Genomic DNA, 20,279 nt, shown 5'->3' with positions numbered 1-20,279 from the left:
ACTGGGTAATTAGGCCTTTGTCTTGCGGTGTAGTCAAAATTGGTGCCAATGAGGCCCTCGAGGGAAAATCAGTCAGCAGACTGGCCTAGGGTTGCCTAGCAAAGATGCTCAAAGCGGCACTCAATTGATGGCTTAACTATTGGCTTAACCCTGCGAATTCTTCCCTAATTCCACTAACAGCCTGATCTATGTTGGCCGCATACCTCGCAAATTCCGATCGAATTCGGCCCGCAACCCAATCCAAATTGGCCATGTATTCTGATCAACTCTTGTTAATCTCCTCCTAGGTGTTATGGATGCCTAACTCCAAAATTTCGAGGCGGTTCTCTACTTGTTCCTAGTTCTGGCATAGCCCCGTTTCCATGGCATCCAACCGCGATTCCGTCTGCTTTGCTCGTGTACCTTCAGCCATTCCACGCTCCAACAAGTCGCCGGCTCTGATACCAAATGTCATATCATGAGATCTGACCGGGAAACTCTTCCAGAATTTAGGAAGAGAATAGGCAGGAAGAAGAAAGATAAGAAATATGGGAGAGAGAGAGAGAGAATAGAGATCGAATTTGGAGGGAAAGGACTTGTGAATTAATCTTCACATATCCCCATCCTCATGAGCAGTTTCTTATTTATAGGGGGTGGTTACAACTAGAGGCTTCCTCTAACTACTTCTCAAGAGCCTCCAAGTGGCCATGTGCCAAATGGGCTTATTACGGTTACACCAATCTCCCCTTATACCCTATTATACTTTTCTAATTACAGACTTGGCCTTGGGCTATGACAGGTCTATGAACCAAAAATGCAAACCATAAGGACTAACAAAGCCATTTATAAACCACATGGGGTCTTTGGGCAAAAGGCCCAAACCATAGGGGTCTGGTGGCAATTTACCCTTTTTGGGGGCAAATTTTAAATGAGGATGAGCCTTGGTGCAACAGTAAGGTTGTTCTTGTTTTATTGTAACTTATCATAGGTTCAACTACTTTGTTGTTACGTTTTCTTTAAGAAAAATAATATAAAAAGGGCATTTTTGGGAAATGAAAAAGGTTTCATCCACCAAATTAGGTGCTTGCTTAGGTAATAGAATAGATTAAATATGAGTGTGTTTTCGTAAAGTGATGCATAGTTTTCTTTATTCAATTAAAAACCAAAATATTAATTTCAAAACTGAACTGAAAAATCTAAAATTTATGTTTAAGAAAATGGAACCGAACATTTTTGTATGAAAAATTGAAACCAAATTAACAAAAATATTCCGTTCAATCGAATATCGGTTAAAACAAATTTTGCAACCCCTACCAGCAAGTGCTCATAATGGAAACTTGTGGTCAATGATTACTTTTTGCAGTATACATGTGTATTGAGAGGAAAAAGAGAGTTACTTTGGGCCAAGGATAGAAACTGTTTATATATTCAATTTCAAAGAGATGTACGGTCCTGTTAGTTATGGATACACTACAAGGAAAAGAGTATTATGGCTATATATTGGTAGTGGTAGAATGGTCTTTTGTCTGGAATGACCTAGACTGAAAGGAAGAGCCTTTACAGGCCAAGGAATTAACTGAGATGTAACTTGAGTTTTTTTATACTACTTCTCGTTCGGGTCAGGATGTTCCAGTCCATCCAGTCCATAACAGAACAATGTCCTGGACTATGGTACTTAATTTATTTGACATTAGAACCCAAGGTTAGGATTGTATTAAACCAGAACTCTCAACACCTTCTGTGATGAGGATAAACACTAAGTAATGCATTTACATAAGCATTAGCAATATGAGCATCTGTTTGCAGCACAAGTTTCTAAAACCTTACCAGATGGAAACATGTAATTTCTATGCCTTCCGTTGGCAACCCATCTACATCCTGGCCATCATCTGCATAAGAGTGAACGAACTTTTAAGAACTTATGCCAGAAGAGAGGTTTTTTTTTTGGGGGGGGGGGGGAGAAAAGAGTAACAAAATGGTAAATAAAAAAAGCAAGTTTTGAAAAATAGAATCAGCAAAACATGTCCCACACAGTCAAATCATCCTTCCAGTCAGAGGCCAATTTAAATGGAATCACGTTACAGGATAAATGCATAGTACATCAATGTACACCATCCTTTTCCATATTACAAGCCAACCCTTTAACTTAAGCTCTCGGATACCATTATGTACAATACTCAAGTTAAGATGAAGGCATGGATAGAATTTCCAGCTTGGGTAAGAATGTGTAAATGCAAGTTTTGATATATATATATATATATATATAGGGAGAGAAGAGACAAAGAAAGAGAGGACAAGCAATCAAAAGCATAGTTTTTCACAAGTATATGCATGTGCATGTCTATATATGACATTTGTATCCACAAAACAATAATGACATTTATGGAGTACTTATTTACCAAACTGCAAAAATCTAATAACCCACTACAGTCATTCTATCAGTTCAAACCAAAATGAGGAAATTAGTTAAAGACTCATTAAAGGTTCTAATTGGCAACTATAGTGGCAAAGCAATTCATCAGTTGTCAAATGAAACTGGCACTTATCTTCCTAATTCCCATATCTCAGAAGAAAAAAAACTCTAAAATGAATTCAGAGAAAAGAAGTGGGAGAAACACGAGGAGAAAGGAACAGTGAAAGCTTCATCCAAATTAAAAAATTCACGATCCAGAAGAGCCAGCACAGAAACTGACTGTTTGTATGTACAGTACTAAAAAAATACCATATGAAGGCAATCCAGTTCCAGAGGAAATAACAATGAAATACATCATTAGCTTGACTTTGGAAAACCATCAATGGAGATGTTTCAAATTGTTGCTGACAAAGAGACTTTCAAGGCAGATGATGAGAGGAATAAAATACAGTGAGGAGATTTCATGTGCACCTCCTCTATCAAGGGTGTGAAAGAAGAAAAGGAAGAAAAGTTGAGAGAAAACTGAGAAGAAAGAACAGAACTCTAAAATTCTTAAAAAGGGTCTCAACAGATACAATGAGACTACTCAACAAAATCTCTAAAAAATTAACTGTTACTGATAACTAGCAATAACAAACTGAGCAAATAACTGTTGTTTGTTAAAACAGAACAAAACTAACTAGCCACGTGTGCAACTGAGAATAAAGCTGCCTACTACTAATAACAAACTGAATCATCTACTCTTCTGTCCTTCTCTTATTTGTACACAGCAATAACTTAGGACTATCCTTAACAAGCAGTTCATGGATAAGATTGCATGAATATGATAGCAAGATTAGGTGGATGAAGATAAGAAGGCCAATGGTATAGTGTTCATCGGTTCTACCTTTTTAAAAAGATTCAGTAATTGATAGCTTGATGGATTTCCTTTCTCAACTTTTTATTCTACGGAATGTTTCCCACAGTCATCTGTAAGTAGAAAGTCTTTCTACTACTTTCATGAGGGTTTATGATAAAGTTTCTCCATAAGGGCATAGATATCCTATAGTCGTTTCATACGATGAATTTCCCTCCTTATATAATTAATCACAGAAATTAAAATTTAAAAAGGAAGAGACAGTATATAGCATCTATTTTAAAATTTAATAAAGGTACGGTGAACCGGTTATAGCCTGGGATCTTTGAAGTTCCTGAGTTTCTTTTCTTGAGGTTTTTTGGTTTATTGCCTAAGAAGGGCATCAAGCAGGATATGGGCATTGGGCAATGAAAAATCAAAAAATTTTGCACATGAAAGCCAAAATTGGTTGGTGAGGCACTTCATACAATATGCCAATGGAAACCATATAAATATAGTAACTTCACATAGTTCCATATAAAGACTAAATCCCATTTGCATTGCATCATCTGGAGCTACAATACTTGAAAGGAGAATTGTTCGGGAAAGCAAAACAAGGTGGTTACAATGTAAAATGCTTCACAAAAAAAAATATTTTCTCTTTTATTTTTTGATGCTTGGTTTGCATTGTAAAATATTTTCTAAAAATTAGCTATATGCATATATGTATGTATGTATGCATAAGTATATCTATGTATGAATCATGAATGTATATTGTGCATGTATGTATGTCTATGTATGTGTGTGCATGTAGATGTATGTATGTATGCATATTTATGTGTTTGCATGTGTATGTAAATGTGTACACACATGCATATGTATATATATGAATATGCGTGTGTGTATGTATATGTATTGATTGTGTGTGTCTGTGTATCTGTATATATATAGATGCATGTATATTTATATGTACATATATATGTATACATATTGTGTATACATGTGTGTGTGTATTTATGTGTAGATATAAGCATATACATATATGTAAAGATATTTTGATGAAAGAAAAAACAATTTATTAGCTTTGGTGTGAATAAGAAAATGACTTCACAGATTTTGAATTAGTAAGTCATCTTTCATCCTTTTGGTGTAAAATATTTTCATTATAAAATATGCGCTGTCTTTCTGTCAGCCAAACACCAGAAAATGAGGAAAATGATTTCTCTTTTTTGTAAACCAAATGCCGGAAAACAATTTACACCCAACCAGATGGAGCCTTAGAGTAATTTTATTTCAGCAATTAGTCATTAGATATATAATAAAAGTTATTCTTTACTTTTCAAATTAATTATATTAAAATACATTAATTCCATTTTGTATGCTTTGTATTTCAAAAGATCCCTCTCCCTATATTTCAGTTCATAATCCTTCACAAGGAAAGTATTTAGGATAAACATAAAATCTTGAGAATCACCTTAGATCACTAAATTGGCTGTTACTAGTTGGAACTGAACTATCCATCTGAATATGCATCCTAATTCATAAATCACTAAAATATTAGCATTTTTGTTAATATAGGACTGGGATCTAGTAAATCTTATTTTGAATTGATTTTGTAATGTAAATTAAATGACCAAAATGAGTGAAAACCTTCTTCACTATGCATGACATGATAGTTTTACACGTTATACAGGAAAAACATTTTGTTCATGAACTTCCCATCAAAGTAGTCCGTTATAAACTTTCAATAAATTAGTCCTGGAAGTAGAGAAGCACATCTCCATTCAAACAATTCTAGCCATTGGGTTCAAAGAACGGAGGAGATCATAAAGATTTACTGATAAAAAAAACATAAGGGATAAAACATGTTGCCTGTACGGAATTCAAATATGTCATCCTCTGTGTAGCAGAATCCTCCCCTAGCTGTATAACAGAATCTGATTGGAAGAAAGAAAGGAAGAAAAAGTAAAGGATAAGCACCTAGAAGAAACTAAAGACAAAATTAGTTTAATTTAGCATGTAAAGAAAGCAAAAAATAATCAGAATCTACAATTAAGAATCATGCATTACATTGTCTTACCCACTATGTACCAGATGCATGTGTATCTTGGCAAGTGCATATGCTGCAGTAGGAAGTATAGATTCAACTTCTTCATCACTGACCTAAAATTCAGTGTCATGCAGGTCCAACTCATAAGGAATGTGAAGTCAAGTTGAACAGTAGAGAGAAGAGACAGCCCTATAATGAGCTATATTAATGACAATCTTAAAAGCATTCATAAAAGTGTACTCAGGATTTCATGGAATCAGAAGCAACTAGATGTACAGAATAGAAACCATGAAATAGAACTATTCCAAGCATTTAGAATATAAAACACCACATCAAAATGAAAACAGTTACATCCTCAACTCCCTCCATGTTATACATTTGCCAATTCAAACCCACATAGCGCCCCCGGGATACAATTGTCATCTGTCGTCCCTAGAAATCTCAACCTTAAAGAACTTCCATTCCTTTTCCATTTCCAATTTTTTATATTAATCAAATCTTCACATAACTAGAGCAAAACTTTCAAATTTCACAATTGAATGATTTTTTTATCTAGCTCTGTACATTTTCTTTCTTTGGCTACTAAGCCACATCAAGTTCCATTTACTTAAAATTTGTTTAATGTTTAATTTAAAATTTGTTTAATGTTTAATCAATCTTTAACCAAAAAAATGTACTATTGCTTTCTATTCTTGCTCAAAATTAGTTTATTTGAGAAGAAAGCATAGATAGCCCATATCCTTCTATGAAATTAGTTAATTGTTGTTCAAAAGTCAAGCACATCCATAAGCATTTTTCAATCCAAGAGAATCAGCTTTTTGAATTCAAGCACATACATAAATACCTTGAGACAAGAAATTTGCACAAGGGCGGTCATTTTTAGATAATATTTTCAAAGCCAACTGTAACGACTATTAGAGGGCGGGCCTTGGTAGCAATGTGGAGGTTGCTCCTCTGTGATTGGAAGTCCACAGGTTCAAGTTGTGGAAACAGCCTATTTGCAAGCAAGGGTAAGTTTGGATACAAAACCAACCCTCCCCAGAGTCACAAAGTTGGAGTTGGAAGGCTTTGCACTAAGGATGCCCACTTTTAAAAAGCCATAACAAGGTGTTGCTATTCTCTCTTTTTTCCTTATATCTTCTTCTCTTCTCAGTTGTTTTTCTCTCATCCTTCTTGTTGTTGTTCTGATCTTCATTCTCTATCAAATAACATTGAATCAGACAAGTAACATCCTATGTTCAGATCTCTTTGCCTGCATGTTAATAGTTGCACATGTTTAGTCAGCTTACAGCTATGTAGTTAGCCACACTTGAGAAGGTGTTTTAAGTTATAGAAATTTTACCCACATCTCATAAGCTTAAATTTTTTGATAAGATGATTGAAGCCTGAAACAATTTAAAGATAGTGATCATATACTCTTTCCATATGAAATTCCCATGGAACATCAAAATAAGAAAATAAAATAAAATAAGAGAGAGAGAGAGAGAGAGAGAGAGCCAATCTTTTTGATAATAGCTTACTTGTAATAACTTGAACTGATAAATCTATCTTTTTTTTTTTTTTCTTTTTACTTTCTATAGTCAAATTACATAAACATTATAAAGACCAACTATAAATTCAATTGCTTATTTTTACAGTTTTGACATAGAAAAATGTTGATTCCCGAAAGAAACTCAAGAGAAAGGACAAGGAAGGTTGTCTAATCATTCGTGAGAAGAATTGGAAATTAAGCTAAACCTTTTGTTTTTAGAAATCTCTAAAGTCAGTTTAGGATACTTTCTTATTTTCAGTTTAGAATTATTTCCTAAAATGTTGTATAGGAAATCTTTCCTAAGTTGTTTTGTTGTAATCATTCCTATGTTGTAAATTCTCAACCCTATAACTAGGGTTGTATCATTATGTGAAGTAAGAATGAAAGTATTCCATTCTCACGTGGCATCAAAGCCATCTTTCTAAAAGTTTTTTCCTCCGGCCTTCATTGCTTTCTTCAGCGCTAGCACTCTTTGTTTCTCTATCCTTTATTGCCATTCTTTGGCCTTCAGTGTCATCAACTCCTACTTGTTCTGCCCTCATTGCACCACCTTGTCCCTTTTATACTACCAGTTGAGTCTTCTATCCCACCGAATATGTCAAAAATCTTCGAGATTGCTCCATCTATGACAACAAGAGAGACTAGTCCTGTAATACCCCGGGAATTCCTTAAGGGTATAGATGGCATTTGACGAAAGGTATAAATGGAATTATCAAAATAATGAGGCTTTAGGGTACATTATTGTAGTCTTAAGCGACCAAATCGATCGAAGGGAGTACCCCGAACCCTAGATGATTAAGGAAAATGTAATGGAATTGACGAGCAATACGAGTTATGATTTTAGGCATCAAAAGAAGTGGGATCAGGAACAGTTTTCGGTACAACTGTCAATCAAGCTAAGAAAACCGAATCAACGTAGGAAACTTCCGAAAAGTCAACAGAATGTGCTGAGGACCAATATTTTATATATAAAGCAACCCTTGAGCGAATTCGGGTTGAAACGAAGGGAATTAGGGTCAAATCAACCAACTGGGCCGAAGTGCAATTTTCTAATTTTTCTCGAGGGACGTCAAAAGGACAATTTTTCGAAAATGTTGAGGATGAAACAAATAGTACAGAACTTGTGGATCTTAGTGGTATAGCTAGATAGGTTAGGGATGCATTGGAAAAGGACAAAATGGCATTTGAAGAATCAAGGGGGCTGAAGTGCAATAAAACAAAACCTATAGTGTGAACGCAAGGAAGAAATCGGCCACCGCCATCCACCGCATGTGGCCGCCGTTTCCGGCAATGGGACAACTAAGGGAGGTTCGAGGGAGGTGGTATACGATGCAAGGAGGCTTGGGGGCCAAGCCTTGGCCTCTGATTGGTTGCAAAACGGCCAGAAATCGCTTATAAATAGCTAGGGTTTGGCCGAAAGTTTACACAAAAATTACTCATGTTTGGGAGTGAATTGAAGGCAAGGGATAGAGGGCTTTTGTTCTCAAGGGATCAAGGATCAATCCTGGAAAATTTGGTGAGCAAATGAGTGGTTTTGAGTGGGTTTTGGAGCTTGGCCAGAAAGACGAGGCGAACCGCAACGCCGCGCCTACAACTGCCCGATCGGGGCCTTTTCCGGTGGCCTTTCGGCAAAACGGGTTCTATTGGGATCGACTTTGAGGGAGCTTCAAGGGGGTGGCCTTAGTTCGGCCATCGGAGCTGCCGGTAGTGGCCGGAAGCGAGGAAGAAGACCGGCGCGTGCTTGCACGCGCCAGCTTTCACATGCAGGGCGCGTGGGAAGGGGTAATTTTGGTATTTTGTTTCCTATATTTTTCTTAAATTATTTTAGGAATTATCATGTTGAAACATTTGGGAAAAAGTTTGGGGAGATAATTATTTTTGAATTATCGAAGTGAAAATTGGGAGAAAAATAGAGGAAATTATGAAAAATTGAGGAAAAATAGATTTTGATGCTCTTTAATTAAATATGGTGTTTAGGGAGCGTCATAGTTTGAGGTTGAGAATAAGATTGGATGTTTGTGATTTGGCACGCAAATCGAGGCAGTGCACGTGGATTGAGGCATTCCAAATACACGTTTGAGGTGAGTGTTTGCCCCCCAAAACTTGACTTATTGTGGGTGTTTCTATCCTAAAAACTTGGTGTTGGTTCTATCTAAACGTGTTGTGATTTCATACAAAATGGTTTTGTTGCATGCAAACAGTAACCAGTGACAATTGGTTTTATGAGGAAGGTTCATCCCTAAACGTTTTGTACTTGTGCATTGCATTTTATAAAATTGTTGTTTATATGATGCATTGAATTATGAAATGTAACATTGTTTTGCGTTTTTTGATTGTTCATATGGAATATCAGTCTAAAATGTTGTCTGGATAGTGTAGCCATAATTCTCCAAGGGCGTGATGGAATAATAAGGGTATCTTGTGCTGGTGAGCATGCCGAGATAGCTGCCTTGATTTCCATGCCAAACCATTTAGTCAGGGAAGTTGCACTAGGATGACTAGGTGGTCCATATGGGATTTGAGTTGGGACTGGGTAGTGGTTCCTGGATGCATAGAGTGGGAACGTAATCTCAGACATAAATGTGGTGAGCTGGGTTCTTGCGTTGATGTGACACTCTTGGGCTGGGAGTTGGTAACGATTGTTCCCGAGATGTTGGGGAGATGCGTTGACCTTGCCCCTCTTAAACTAGAACCGCATCGTGTCAATGTGTCGGTATGGTGGCATGACTTTTAGAGATATTGCTCTTTCCCCGTGGTAGGGTTAAACATTGTGGGATTCTCTTGGGCTAGGGCTTAGCGGGTCGTGTTGGTTTATTTCATGTCTTGTATTCATTCATGAAAACGTGTTTTGAACTCTCACTTAGATGATTCATCATCTAATATGGACTTTGTCCCCAGAATATTCAAACGTTCCAGGTGAAGGCAGCGGCATGAAAGGAAAAGGAATCACCGAGAAGTGACGGCGATTAGTGGATAGTTTATAGTATGTCGTTTTCAATAATGTTTATTTTCATGACGCCATGTAAACATTGGTTCAGCTTTATGTTATGAATAAAGTGGTTTCGATTATGTTGTTTCGATCTAGCTTCTGCATTTGAGGTGATTTACCTGTCTTAGTTTATTGATGATTCTAAGTTGATATACTGAGAAAGTGTAACGGGATCTTCGGGGAACGATTTTTGTGTTGAGTTTACATTGTTTGGAAAAAGATATATCCTCGGAATCATACGTTACCTAACGCCCAGGAAGGTGGGGTGTTACAAGTCCATTTGATCAATCAACAGGAAATCTTCCTACCAATGAGCTGCCAGGGATGCAGAATTTCTACCGCTTGGATGGCAGGAATTACCTACAGTGGGCACAATTGGTGAGGACCTTTCTAAAGGGTCGAGGGAAGATAGCTCACTTGACAGCACCAGGCCCCAAGACATCTGATCCCGCATTCCCAGCTTGAGATATAGAGGATTCCATGATCATGTCATAGCTGTGGAGTTCTATGCAACCTGAGATAAGTAGAAACCACATGTTCTTGTCTACTGTAAAAGATATTTGGGATACCGTTAAACATACTTACTCTAAGGTGCAAGATATCTCAGTGATTTTTGAGATTAAGACAAAATTAAGTAGCACTAAGCAAGGGGCATTAACAGTAATTGAGTACTACAACAAAATATGTTAAAATTGGGAGCATTGGCAGTCCAAGAAATCACCCTAAGAACCAACAAATATGATCACTCTTAACACACTCACAATCCCCTCGGTTTGGACACAAACATCACAACAGGAAAAATAAATAAATGCAACCAAAAACATAATAGAAATAAGAAACAAGAAACACAAACCACAAATAAGAGAACAAATTTATCTTGGTTCAAATTGCAATATGCAATCCTATATCCAACCTCTAAAACCTCCCAAGAGCAGCCTTCCTCATTGATTATCAAAATGTGATCAGTACAAATCCTCACGATTACAAGCTTTCAAGATTACAAAGAACTATTTTATTTCACAGCCTTTTCTCTTCTACTTTCTGGTGAGAATGATACCTCATCTATGCCTAGACCATTGTTCGATTTATAGAATAATAGGACATTAATTTCTAGGACTCTTATAACCGGCATAGACATTACCGATTTTAACCCCCCAATTTAATTATATTTACAAGTTGGTAACCGCCTATCTATATCCTCTAAATTCCGATACATTCTTACTCCTTATATTCTGGATTTCTCGAGACAACACTCTGAACAAAATAAATGGATATTGGCATGAACTTGATCATTACCAAGATATTAAAATGGTGTGTAATGGAGATGCAGCCACCCTTAATATTATCCTCGAGCGGGACAAAATTGTGGAATTCTTGGCAAGTCTCAATGTAGAATATGATCAAGTGAGAGTGCAAGTTCTTGGAAGGGAAAAACTTCCATCTTTTAATGAAGTGTTTTCCATAGTCCGAAGTGAGGAGTATATAAGGATAGCTATGCTTAGTGAAACTAGTTCTACAGCTATGATGACCAATAAAGGAGAAGGAACTAGATTCAAATCCCAGTAAGGGAAGTTTGATGTGCAATCAAAACCACAAAGTCGAGAAAGATTGTGGTGTACCTATTGTAAGAAACGAAAACTCCCGAGAGACCTATTTTAAACTACATGGAAAGGAGGCGGTGCTGAGTAAGATAGGAGGTTTCAAGAATTTATCCTCAAAGAATCAAGCCTATCTTTCAAACAAGCAAGAGGAAGCCATGTATAAGGAAGAATCAGCTGTTGGATCAGACCTAAGTCAACTAAATGTAGATGAAATTAGTAAACTCAAGAGTTTTCTAAAAAACTATTTGGGATGGAACATACTCTCTTGCTCAACAAGGTATTTGTTTTCACTCTAACTCTTTTAATGCCTCAAAGACCAATAGGGATGACTTGAGGATTCTAGACTCAGGGGCTACTGACCATATGTTTCATAATCTCACTGTTTTTGAAACCAATAAGCCTATGGAAATTCCTAAACATATCACCATAGCCAATGGGACTTAAATTCCTATAAAGGGTTAGGGCAAGGTCACCCTTAACCCTATTCTTCCTATTAAACAGGTTTTGCATGTTCCTAACTTATCTACCAACTTGATTTTTGTCCATCAGCTCACTAAAGAACTCAATTGTTGTGTTATTTTTTCTCCTCATACCTATGAATTTCAAACACTGGACACGGGAAAGATGATTAGTGTTGCTGAGGAGTGGAATGGGTTATATGTCTTGAATAAGGAGAGTATTTTTCCTAAAAGGGCTCAGCCTAAGCTTGCTTGTTCATCTCAGTCTTCTCCTACTCTCACTAATATCTGGCTTCACCACCATCGCCTGGGACACCCTTCTTTTCCCTTCCTGAAAACTATGTTCCCTGATTTATTCAATAAATTAGATACTAGTTATCTTCATTGTGATGTGTGAAATATCAAAACATTATCGAGTGTTTTATCCCATTATTAATAAATTGTCTCCTAGTCCTTTTTCATTGATTCATTCTGATGTGTGGGGGCCATCTAGGGTTCTTAATTGTTCTGAGGCTAGATGGTTTATATCTTTCATAGATGACTGTACTCGAACGACTCGGGTATATCTTTTAAAGGACAAGGCTGCTATCAATACTGTTTTACCACATTTTCATAAGATGATCTTAACTCAATTTGGCTCTCTCGTTTGAAATTTTCGTACTGATAATCCAAGGGATTATTTCAATCACTACTTGAATAAGTTTTTCCAGCAAGCAAGAATTATCTATGAATCATCTTGCATTAACACTCCTTAACAGAATGGAGTGGCCAAAAGGAAAATGAGACATCTTCTAAATGTTACTAGAGCCCTTCTCCACCATCATCATGTCTCTAAACATTTCTAGGGAGAGGCAATCCTAATAGTAGCCTATCTAATCAACCGAGTTCCATCTAAACTCCTAAACCATCAGAGTGCCTTTCAGAGTTAGTCATCTTACTTTCCTAACGCTGATTTGCATACCTCTCAAAGTCTTTGGATGTGTGTCCTTTGTTCACATTCCCAGGCAAAACCGAGACAAACTTGATCCTAGGGCCCTTAAATGTATCTTTCTTGGCTACTTCTACCCAGAAATGTTACAAATGCTACCATCCTTCCACTAGAAAATTCTATGTGCCTTAAGGATGTTACATTTGTTGAATCTCAACCATTTTTTGGCCCCCTCTAACCTTGGTCCCGAGGGGGAGACTCTACAGAATGGTGACCAAGGAGGTGTTCTTCCCCGCTTGGACTTAATTCCCATCAGCTCTAGTGAGACAAAACCAAAAGAAACTGTTGCTCAACCCAACTCACCAGTTCACTCTCCTATCTCTAGTGGACAGGACTCACCTAACCAAACAAAGCAACCTGAGTTGCCATCCCTGGTTAGGTTTAAAGGCTCTCCCTATGTGTTCAAGACCAGAGCTCAGCCTATTCTACATTCTTAGCATAGATCAACATCAGTTTCTAGCCCAGATATTGAAGTCACTCATCCCTTGATTTCTTCAAACCTTAATTCTAATGATTTGGATCTCCCTATTCCTATTAGAAAAGGGGTTAGAAGTTGCACTCAACATCCATTGGCCAACTATATCTCCTATCACAGACTTTCCCAAAAGCAAAAAAGCTTCCTGACTTCACTAGACACCGTTGTCATCCCTAAAATAGTTGATGAGGCTTTAAAGGATCAGAATTAGAAGCAAGCCATGTAGGAGGAAATGAGAACATTGGAGAAAAATAAAACTTGAGAATTGGTGCCTAGACCAAAGGGGGTGGTTCCGGTAGGCTACAAATGGATTTTTAACTTAAAATATAATGCAGATGGTTCATTGGAAAGATACAAGGCTCTACTAGTGGCTAAAGGCTACACTCAAAGTTATGGAATCGATTATTTAGAGACTTTTACTCCTGTAGCAAAAATGACAACTTTGAAAATTCTTCTATCTCTAGCAGCCTACTATGGGTGGCAGTTACAACAACTTGATGTGAAGAATGCTTTCCTTCATGATGATTTCGAAGAGGTGTTTATGGAACCACCACCAGGTTTCACTAAGGGAGGCTCAGACAAAGTATGCAAGCTCAAAAATGCACTCTATGGCCTCAAACAGTCACCAAGAGCCTGGTTTGATAGGTTTTCTAAGGCTATGAGGCACATGGGATATCACCAAAGCAGGGGAGACCATACTTTATTCATTAAGCACTCACTAAAAAAAAAAGGTGACAGCTTTGCTAGTTTATGTGGATGATATAATTGTCACAGGCAATGATATTGAAGAATAGAGGGTCATAAAAAACAACCTAACTCGGAATTTTGAGATCAAAGACTTTGGTATACTCAAATATTTTCTGGGAATAAAAGTAGCCTACTCTAAAGCAGGTATTTTTCTATCCCAATGCAAATATATTTTGGATTTGCTAAAAGAAACAGGTCAGCTGGGAAGAAAAAGAGCTTGCACCCCTGTAGAACCTAACACTAAATTGGGAGGAGATACTAGCAGTCCAATAGTGGACAAAGGGAGGTATCAAAGATTGGTGGGCCGGTTGATTTACCTATCATGTACCAGACCTGGCATTGGCTTTGTTGTCAGTTTGGTAAGTCAATCTATATATAGCCCAACTAAGGAACATATACAGGCAATAAGAAGGATATTATGCTATCTGAAAACAACTCCAAGCAAGGGGATTTTGTTCAGGTTAGGTAATAATTTGGACATTCAAGACTACACAGATGTAGATTATGTCAGATCCTTAGTTGATAGAAGGTATAACACTGGGTATTGTGCATTTCTACGTGGAAACCTTGTCTCTTAGCAAAGTTAGAAGCAAAGTATTGTGGCAAGATCTAGTGCTGAAGTAGAATTCAAGGCTATGGCACTTGGTCTATGTGAGTTATTATGGCTAAGGATTGTTCTAGAAGATCTAAAAATTACTACTAATGGCCCAATTAAGTTATTATGTGATAATCAATCCGCCATTAACATTGCTCATAATCCTGTGCAACATGACAGGACAAAGCATATAGAAATTGACCAGCATTTTATAAAGGAGAAATTGGAAAAAGGTTTGATCCATATACCCTATGTTCCATCCAAGAAGCAAGTAGTTGATCTACTAACAAAGGGGCTGGCTACTAGACGATTAGAAGACTTCGTGTGCAAGCTGTGAATGATTGATATTCATTCATCAACTTGAAGGGGAGTGTTGATTCCTGTAACAAACTCAAGAGAAAGGAAAAGGAAGGTTGCCTAATCATTCGTGAGAAGAATTGGAAGTTGAGCTAAACCTTTTGTTTTTAGAAATCTCTAAATTCAGTTTAGGATACTTTCTTATTTTTAGTTTAGAATTATTTCCTAAAATGTTGTATAGGAAATCTTTCCTTAGTTGTTTTGTTGTAATCTTCCTATGTTGTAAATTCTCAACCCTATAATTAGGGTTGTATCATTATGTGAAGTAAGAATGAAAGTATTCCATTCTCACAAAAAAGGATAAAAATAAAACTAGCTTATCATGAATATAAATGTTGATATCAAATAGAAAAACTCATCACTTTATTATTTGGATTGGACAAATTTATACACAAATCATAACTGCTCATATGGTGACAGTTACACAAAAAAAACTACAACTTAGAAAATAAATAAATGTATAATGAATAAAAAACCATCCCTATAGTTTGCCTAACTACCTAATTGTTTGTATTTCTTGTACACGGTTTTCTACACACCCCCTCAAGCAAGGCCGTAAATATTAAAGAAGCCCAGGTTGAATCTTTACATCCTCAAATTGAGTTTTCGATAGGTAGTCTTCGATAGATCCTTGGTATGTAGGAAATCCACCTTCAATTTTTCTTTTTATAAAGTGTCTGTCTATTTAGGTCACTTTAAACATGTCGAGTTGTTGTCAATATTTTAGTTAGATGACTAAAATATTGGGTGTTTGAGAGGTCTCCTTGACAACGCCTCTGTTGTGTCTTTAGTGTCAGAATACTTCTCCTTTGCAGCATCCCAAATTTCTTGTGTCATCTAGTGGAGGATGAAATTTACTCCGATTTGATGTGTATTTAGGGTTGGAATACTTCTCCTTTGTGGCATTCTCTTATGCCATCTTGTGGAGGATGAAATTTACTCCGACTTCATTAGTCATGGAATTAACAAGCCATGACATTACCATATTATTTTCTGCCTTCCATGTCTTGTACTTTGAATATGTTGAATTCGATTTAGGGGCCTTACCATTAAGATAATCATCTTTTCCTCTACCACTTATGAACATCATAATTGAATGTCCATTAGAACTAGGAACAATGAGTACTTGCAAGGAAGAATAAGAGATTGTTGTGGTGAAGGACGCCATTGAGACGATGGAGGAATTTTCTAATCAGAAATGCTCTGATACCATGTTAATTTTAGACAGAAAAACTCCTCACTTCATTAGTTGGATAAGATAAATTTATACACAAATCGTAACTGCTCATATGATAGCAACTACACAGAAAAAAAAGTCACTTAGAAAATAAATAAATGTATAATGAATGAAAAACTATTCCTATAGTTTGTCTAACTACCTAATTGTCTCTATTTCTTGTACACAGTATTCTACAATAAATGTCAACAAGACATCCTACTCATCAATAAATACATACATCTATATGATCTCATCAAGATAATATGATAGTAATTACAAAGCATCAGGGGAAGGGCAAGTTGAAGTTCGAAGGAGCAAGAGGAGGAAGAGAATTCCAGCTAAATTGATGGATTAAAAGAAGGCAGGTCAGTAGAGTGGCATGGAAGTAATTAACAGGAAGAAGGGAGGTATTTCATAATTTTTGAGTTTGTTAGGAGCATATGCAGTTAGTTGATGACCTGTCCAGATTATTCCATTCTGTTAGGATAGGAATGAGAATAAATAGATGAAGGAATTGTAGAGGAGGCTATCAACTATCAATCTACAAACTTCTCCTTTTTCTCTCAAACTGTTCTCTATTCATTTTCTGCTCTCATTCTAAGGGGCAATCACTACCCAGTAGTGAGATCTGTCATTGATTGAGAGAAACCCCATGCATAGACCCAAGAATTCATCCATGGCCAAAGGTACTTGCTCAAAGACAACAGAGGTAAACAGATGGATGCTATTCTGGAGAAGGTAAACTCCCACTGCACCGGGATAAGAAATGGGATTTTGGCCAAGGTCCAGGCACAACAGGAGCAAACGGGCAACCAATTGACACAGTTGCAGTTGCAGATGCAGATGCAAGAGAGTTTTGCTCTCTTGTTCTTGTGATTTACACATGTACTGCATAATCCATCTTCCTCAACCCTCCCCTACACCAAATCTGGAACGATTGATGGCAAAGGATGGGCACCTATCATCCGAAGGAGTAAATGATGGCTCCCTTCAGGTGCCTCCTCTGAATCAGTTGAACTCCTAACAATTTGGACCCTTACAAAATGTTGATATGCCGGGGAATTACTAGTTGGGCCTTTCCCGACCGATCAGGTAGAGGTACCACAGTTTGATGGACTAGATCCTGCTGCCTGGATCTTCAGAATCGAGAAATACTTTGCATTTTATGATGTTCCAAACAACCAGAAACTCAATCTGATTTCCTTGTTGGTTCCAGTGGATGCAGTTAAGCAGCCAATTAAGCACCCTGAATGCGTTTGAGGCTGCTGTGATGTGTTGTTTTGGGCCTACTGAGCATGAAGGTCCTTGAGGGGCTTTAGCAAAATTGGTACAAACTCAAATCAGTTTTGGAGTATCAAGCACAGTTCAATGCCCTATCAGCGAAAGTGATTGGTCTCCCCACTGATTTCTTGCAAAGTTGTTTCATAGCAGGCTTAAAACCCAAAATATAGATTGACCTAATAGCCAGTAGACCAAGCACTCTAAGCCAAGCGTTTGGATTGGCTCAACTTTGCCAATCAAACGACTGACCTCAGCTGAGATGAAAATCAAAAGAAAGAAAGGGCTTTGTTACAATTGTGATGAAAGGTTCACACCAGGGCACAAATGCAAAAGCCGCTTCCTATTTTTAATGGGGGAAGAACCAGGGATTGAGGGAGAAGATGATAGACCCAATGAAAGTGATCCCAACATAGATGAATCACAACCACAAGAGCAGCTGCCTCACTGGAAGGCCAAAACAACCCCAAAACTATTCGTTTGACAGGAAATGTGTAGGGGCATCCAGTACAAGTCCTGATAGACAGTGAAGGCACCCATAACTTCATACAAAGCCACACAGCCACTAGGTTGGTGCTCACTGTGGAGGGAACCGAACCTTTTCAATTATTCATCAGCAATGGGAATTATTTGAGCTGTGAAGATAGATGTGTGCAGGTGTCATATAGAATGCAGCAAGTGATCTTCTCATCGGATTTCTTTGTATTGCCTATAAAAGGAGATGATGCGATTTTGGGAGTTTTGGAGCAATTAGGGGATGTTCAAATGGATTTTAAAGCCTTAACTCTGAAGTTTCAGTGGAAGGAAAGAGCTGTTCAAGGGGAAGCAAGCCTTAGGAGGACTCCCTTAGGACGAAAGTAATTACAGAAGATGAAAAAAAGGGAGAGATCTCAGAGCTGTACCAACTCAGGGAAGAGCTAACACAGGAGCTTGTATCATGATGGTCTTCAATCTCAAGAAAGCTGCTTCTGCCTGTACTCCCCACTCCCAAGCTCCCTTCTTCAGTACACTGGTGAGAAGGGCTGCCACCATTGCATAACCCTTAATGAACCTTCTATAATTTCCGGTAAGCCCCAAGAATCCCCTTAATTGTTTTAAGTTAGTGGGGATTGACCATCTTTGCATTGCTTCAATCTTCTTGCAGTCTAGCTCCATGACATAGAGCTTTCATTTTATTAATTTTAATAATTTTTGTAATTTCAATTATTTAATTATTTTTAGGGCTTATTTTACTATTTTGTAGGAAGATTTAATTTATTCCTTGTTCTAGAATATTTATGAATCCTATTTTGTCTTTGACTTAGCTCTACTTTTCCTTTCTTAATTAAGATTCCTTTACCTCTTAGAATAGGGACTGTAAAACCCTCCATAAATAGCAGGGCCTTAAGTCTATTTTATTCAGTCAATAGCATAACTTTATTCCATATAATTGAGAGAGTTTTCTCTGGTTCTTGCACCTTTGTGCTTGTGTGAGGATTAGCAATTGTTTTTCCTTTGTTTATCATGATATTCACTATGTCACTCCACCCTGAAACTATATGCCCCAAGTGTTAAATGGTCTCCTGACAAAAAGCACATTTGCCAAATTAGACATCTAACTGGTGTTCCTGGAGGATCCCAAATTGAGTCAATCCTCTACTTATGTCAGGGAACTTTATGCCATTGTGCAGGCAGTGCAGAAGTGGAGGCAATACCTCTTGGGAAGTTCATTCACCATATGTACTGACCACAAGAGTTTGAAGGAGCTAATGACACAAGTGATTCAGACACCTGAACAGAAATACTAAATTAGTAAAGCTGTGTGGTTTTGATTACACTATAATCTATAAACCTGGGAAATCTAATGTGGCAGCTGATGCTTTATCTAGACAGGGTTGTACAGTACATGCAGTGGAAGATAGCCTTAACTCTAATGCCATGCTAATGGCCTTGAAAGACCTACTACTAGTTTGCTTCAACAAATTCATCAAGAAAACCATTCAAGTGTAGAGATAAGGGAACTGCATCACAGGGTGCCGCAAGGAGACATGTCTACAGACGCCTACCAAATCATCAACGGCTTGCTATGTCACAAAGGCAGGGTGGTACTGAGCTCTGATTCACCCTTGAGGAAAATTATACTGCAGGAGCTGCATGATTCACCAATCGGAGGACATGCAGATATCACTCAAACTTTCAAGAGAGTGGCTGCAAGTTTTTATTGGCCTGGGTTGAAAAAGGATATCACTAACTACGTAAGAAATTGTTTAATTTTCCACAAATGAAATACTCCACCAAGAGGGCCGGAAAACTGCTACAACCCCTACCAGTGCCCCAACAAGTGTATGAAGGTCACTCTATGGACTTCATTGTAGGATTACCCTAAGCTCATGGAACTATATTGGCAGTGGTTGACAGGCTGACCAAATTTGCTGACTTTGGTCCCTTACCCCACCACTATACTGCTCAGAAGGTAGCCCAACTCATTCAAATGATGGTTAAGATCCATGGGTTTCTTGAGAGTATAGTCAGGAATAGGCATCCTATATTCCTCGGCAAGTTTTGGAAGGCTTTATTTAAGGAAAGTGGCACTACCTTGCACTATAGTTTTGCATACCACCCACAATCTGATGGACAGACAGAAGTGGTGAACAGAGTACTGGAAGCCTACCTGAGGTCATATGTGCATGAAATTCCTAAGGAGTGGGTCCAACTTTTTCCATCAGCAGGGTTGTGGTACAATAGTTCTTATCACTCAGCTATAAAAATTACTCCCTTTAAAGCT

General features: G+C 37.6%; 1 protein-coding gene across 2 annotated transcripts in view; it reads right to left on the bottom strand.

Moving 5' to 3' along the window:
• LOC127804058 (uncharacterized) overlaps nt 1–20,279 on the bottom strand; it is a 73,485-nt gene that overhangs the window by 32,693 nt on the left and 20,513 nt on the right. For both annotated transcript variants that reach the window (XM_052340780.1, XM_052340781.1), the window contains 3 exons: nt 5,308–5,390; nt 5,100–5,164; nt 1,807–1,868 (listed from right to left, as the gene is read on the bottom strand). In XM_052340780.1, the coding sequence (XP_052196740.1) occupies nt 1,807–1,868; nt 5,100–5,164; nt 5,308–5,390 (210 nt within the window). The remainder of the gene's footprint in view (nt 1–1,806; nt 1,869–5,099; nt 5,165–5,307; nt 5,391–20,279) is intronic.

The sequence above is a fragment of the Diospyros lotus genome, chromosome 6, assembly GCF_014633365.1.
Source record: "Diospyros lotus cultivar Yz01 chromosome 6, ASM1463336v1, whole genome shotgun sequence".
Taxonomy (NCBI): domain Eukaryota; kingdom Viridiplantae; phylum Streptophyta; class Magnoliopsida; order Ericales; family Ebenaceae; genus Diospyros; species Diospyros lotus.
Note: the sequence above shows the minus strand (reverse complement) of the source record. Positions and strands in the feature narration are given on the sequence as shown.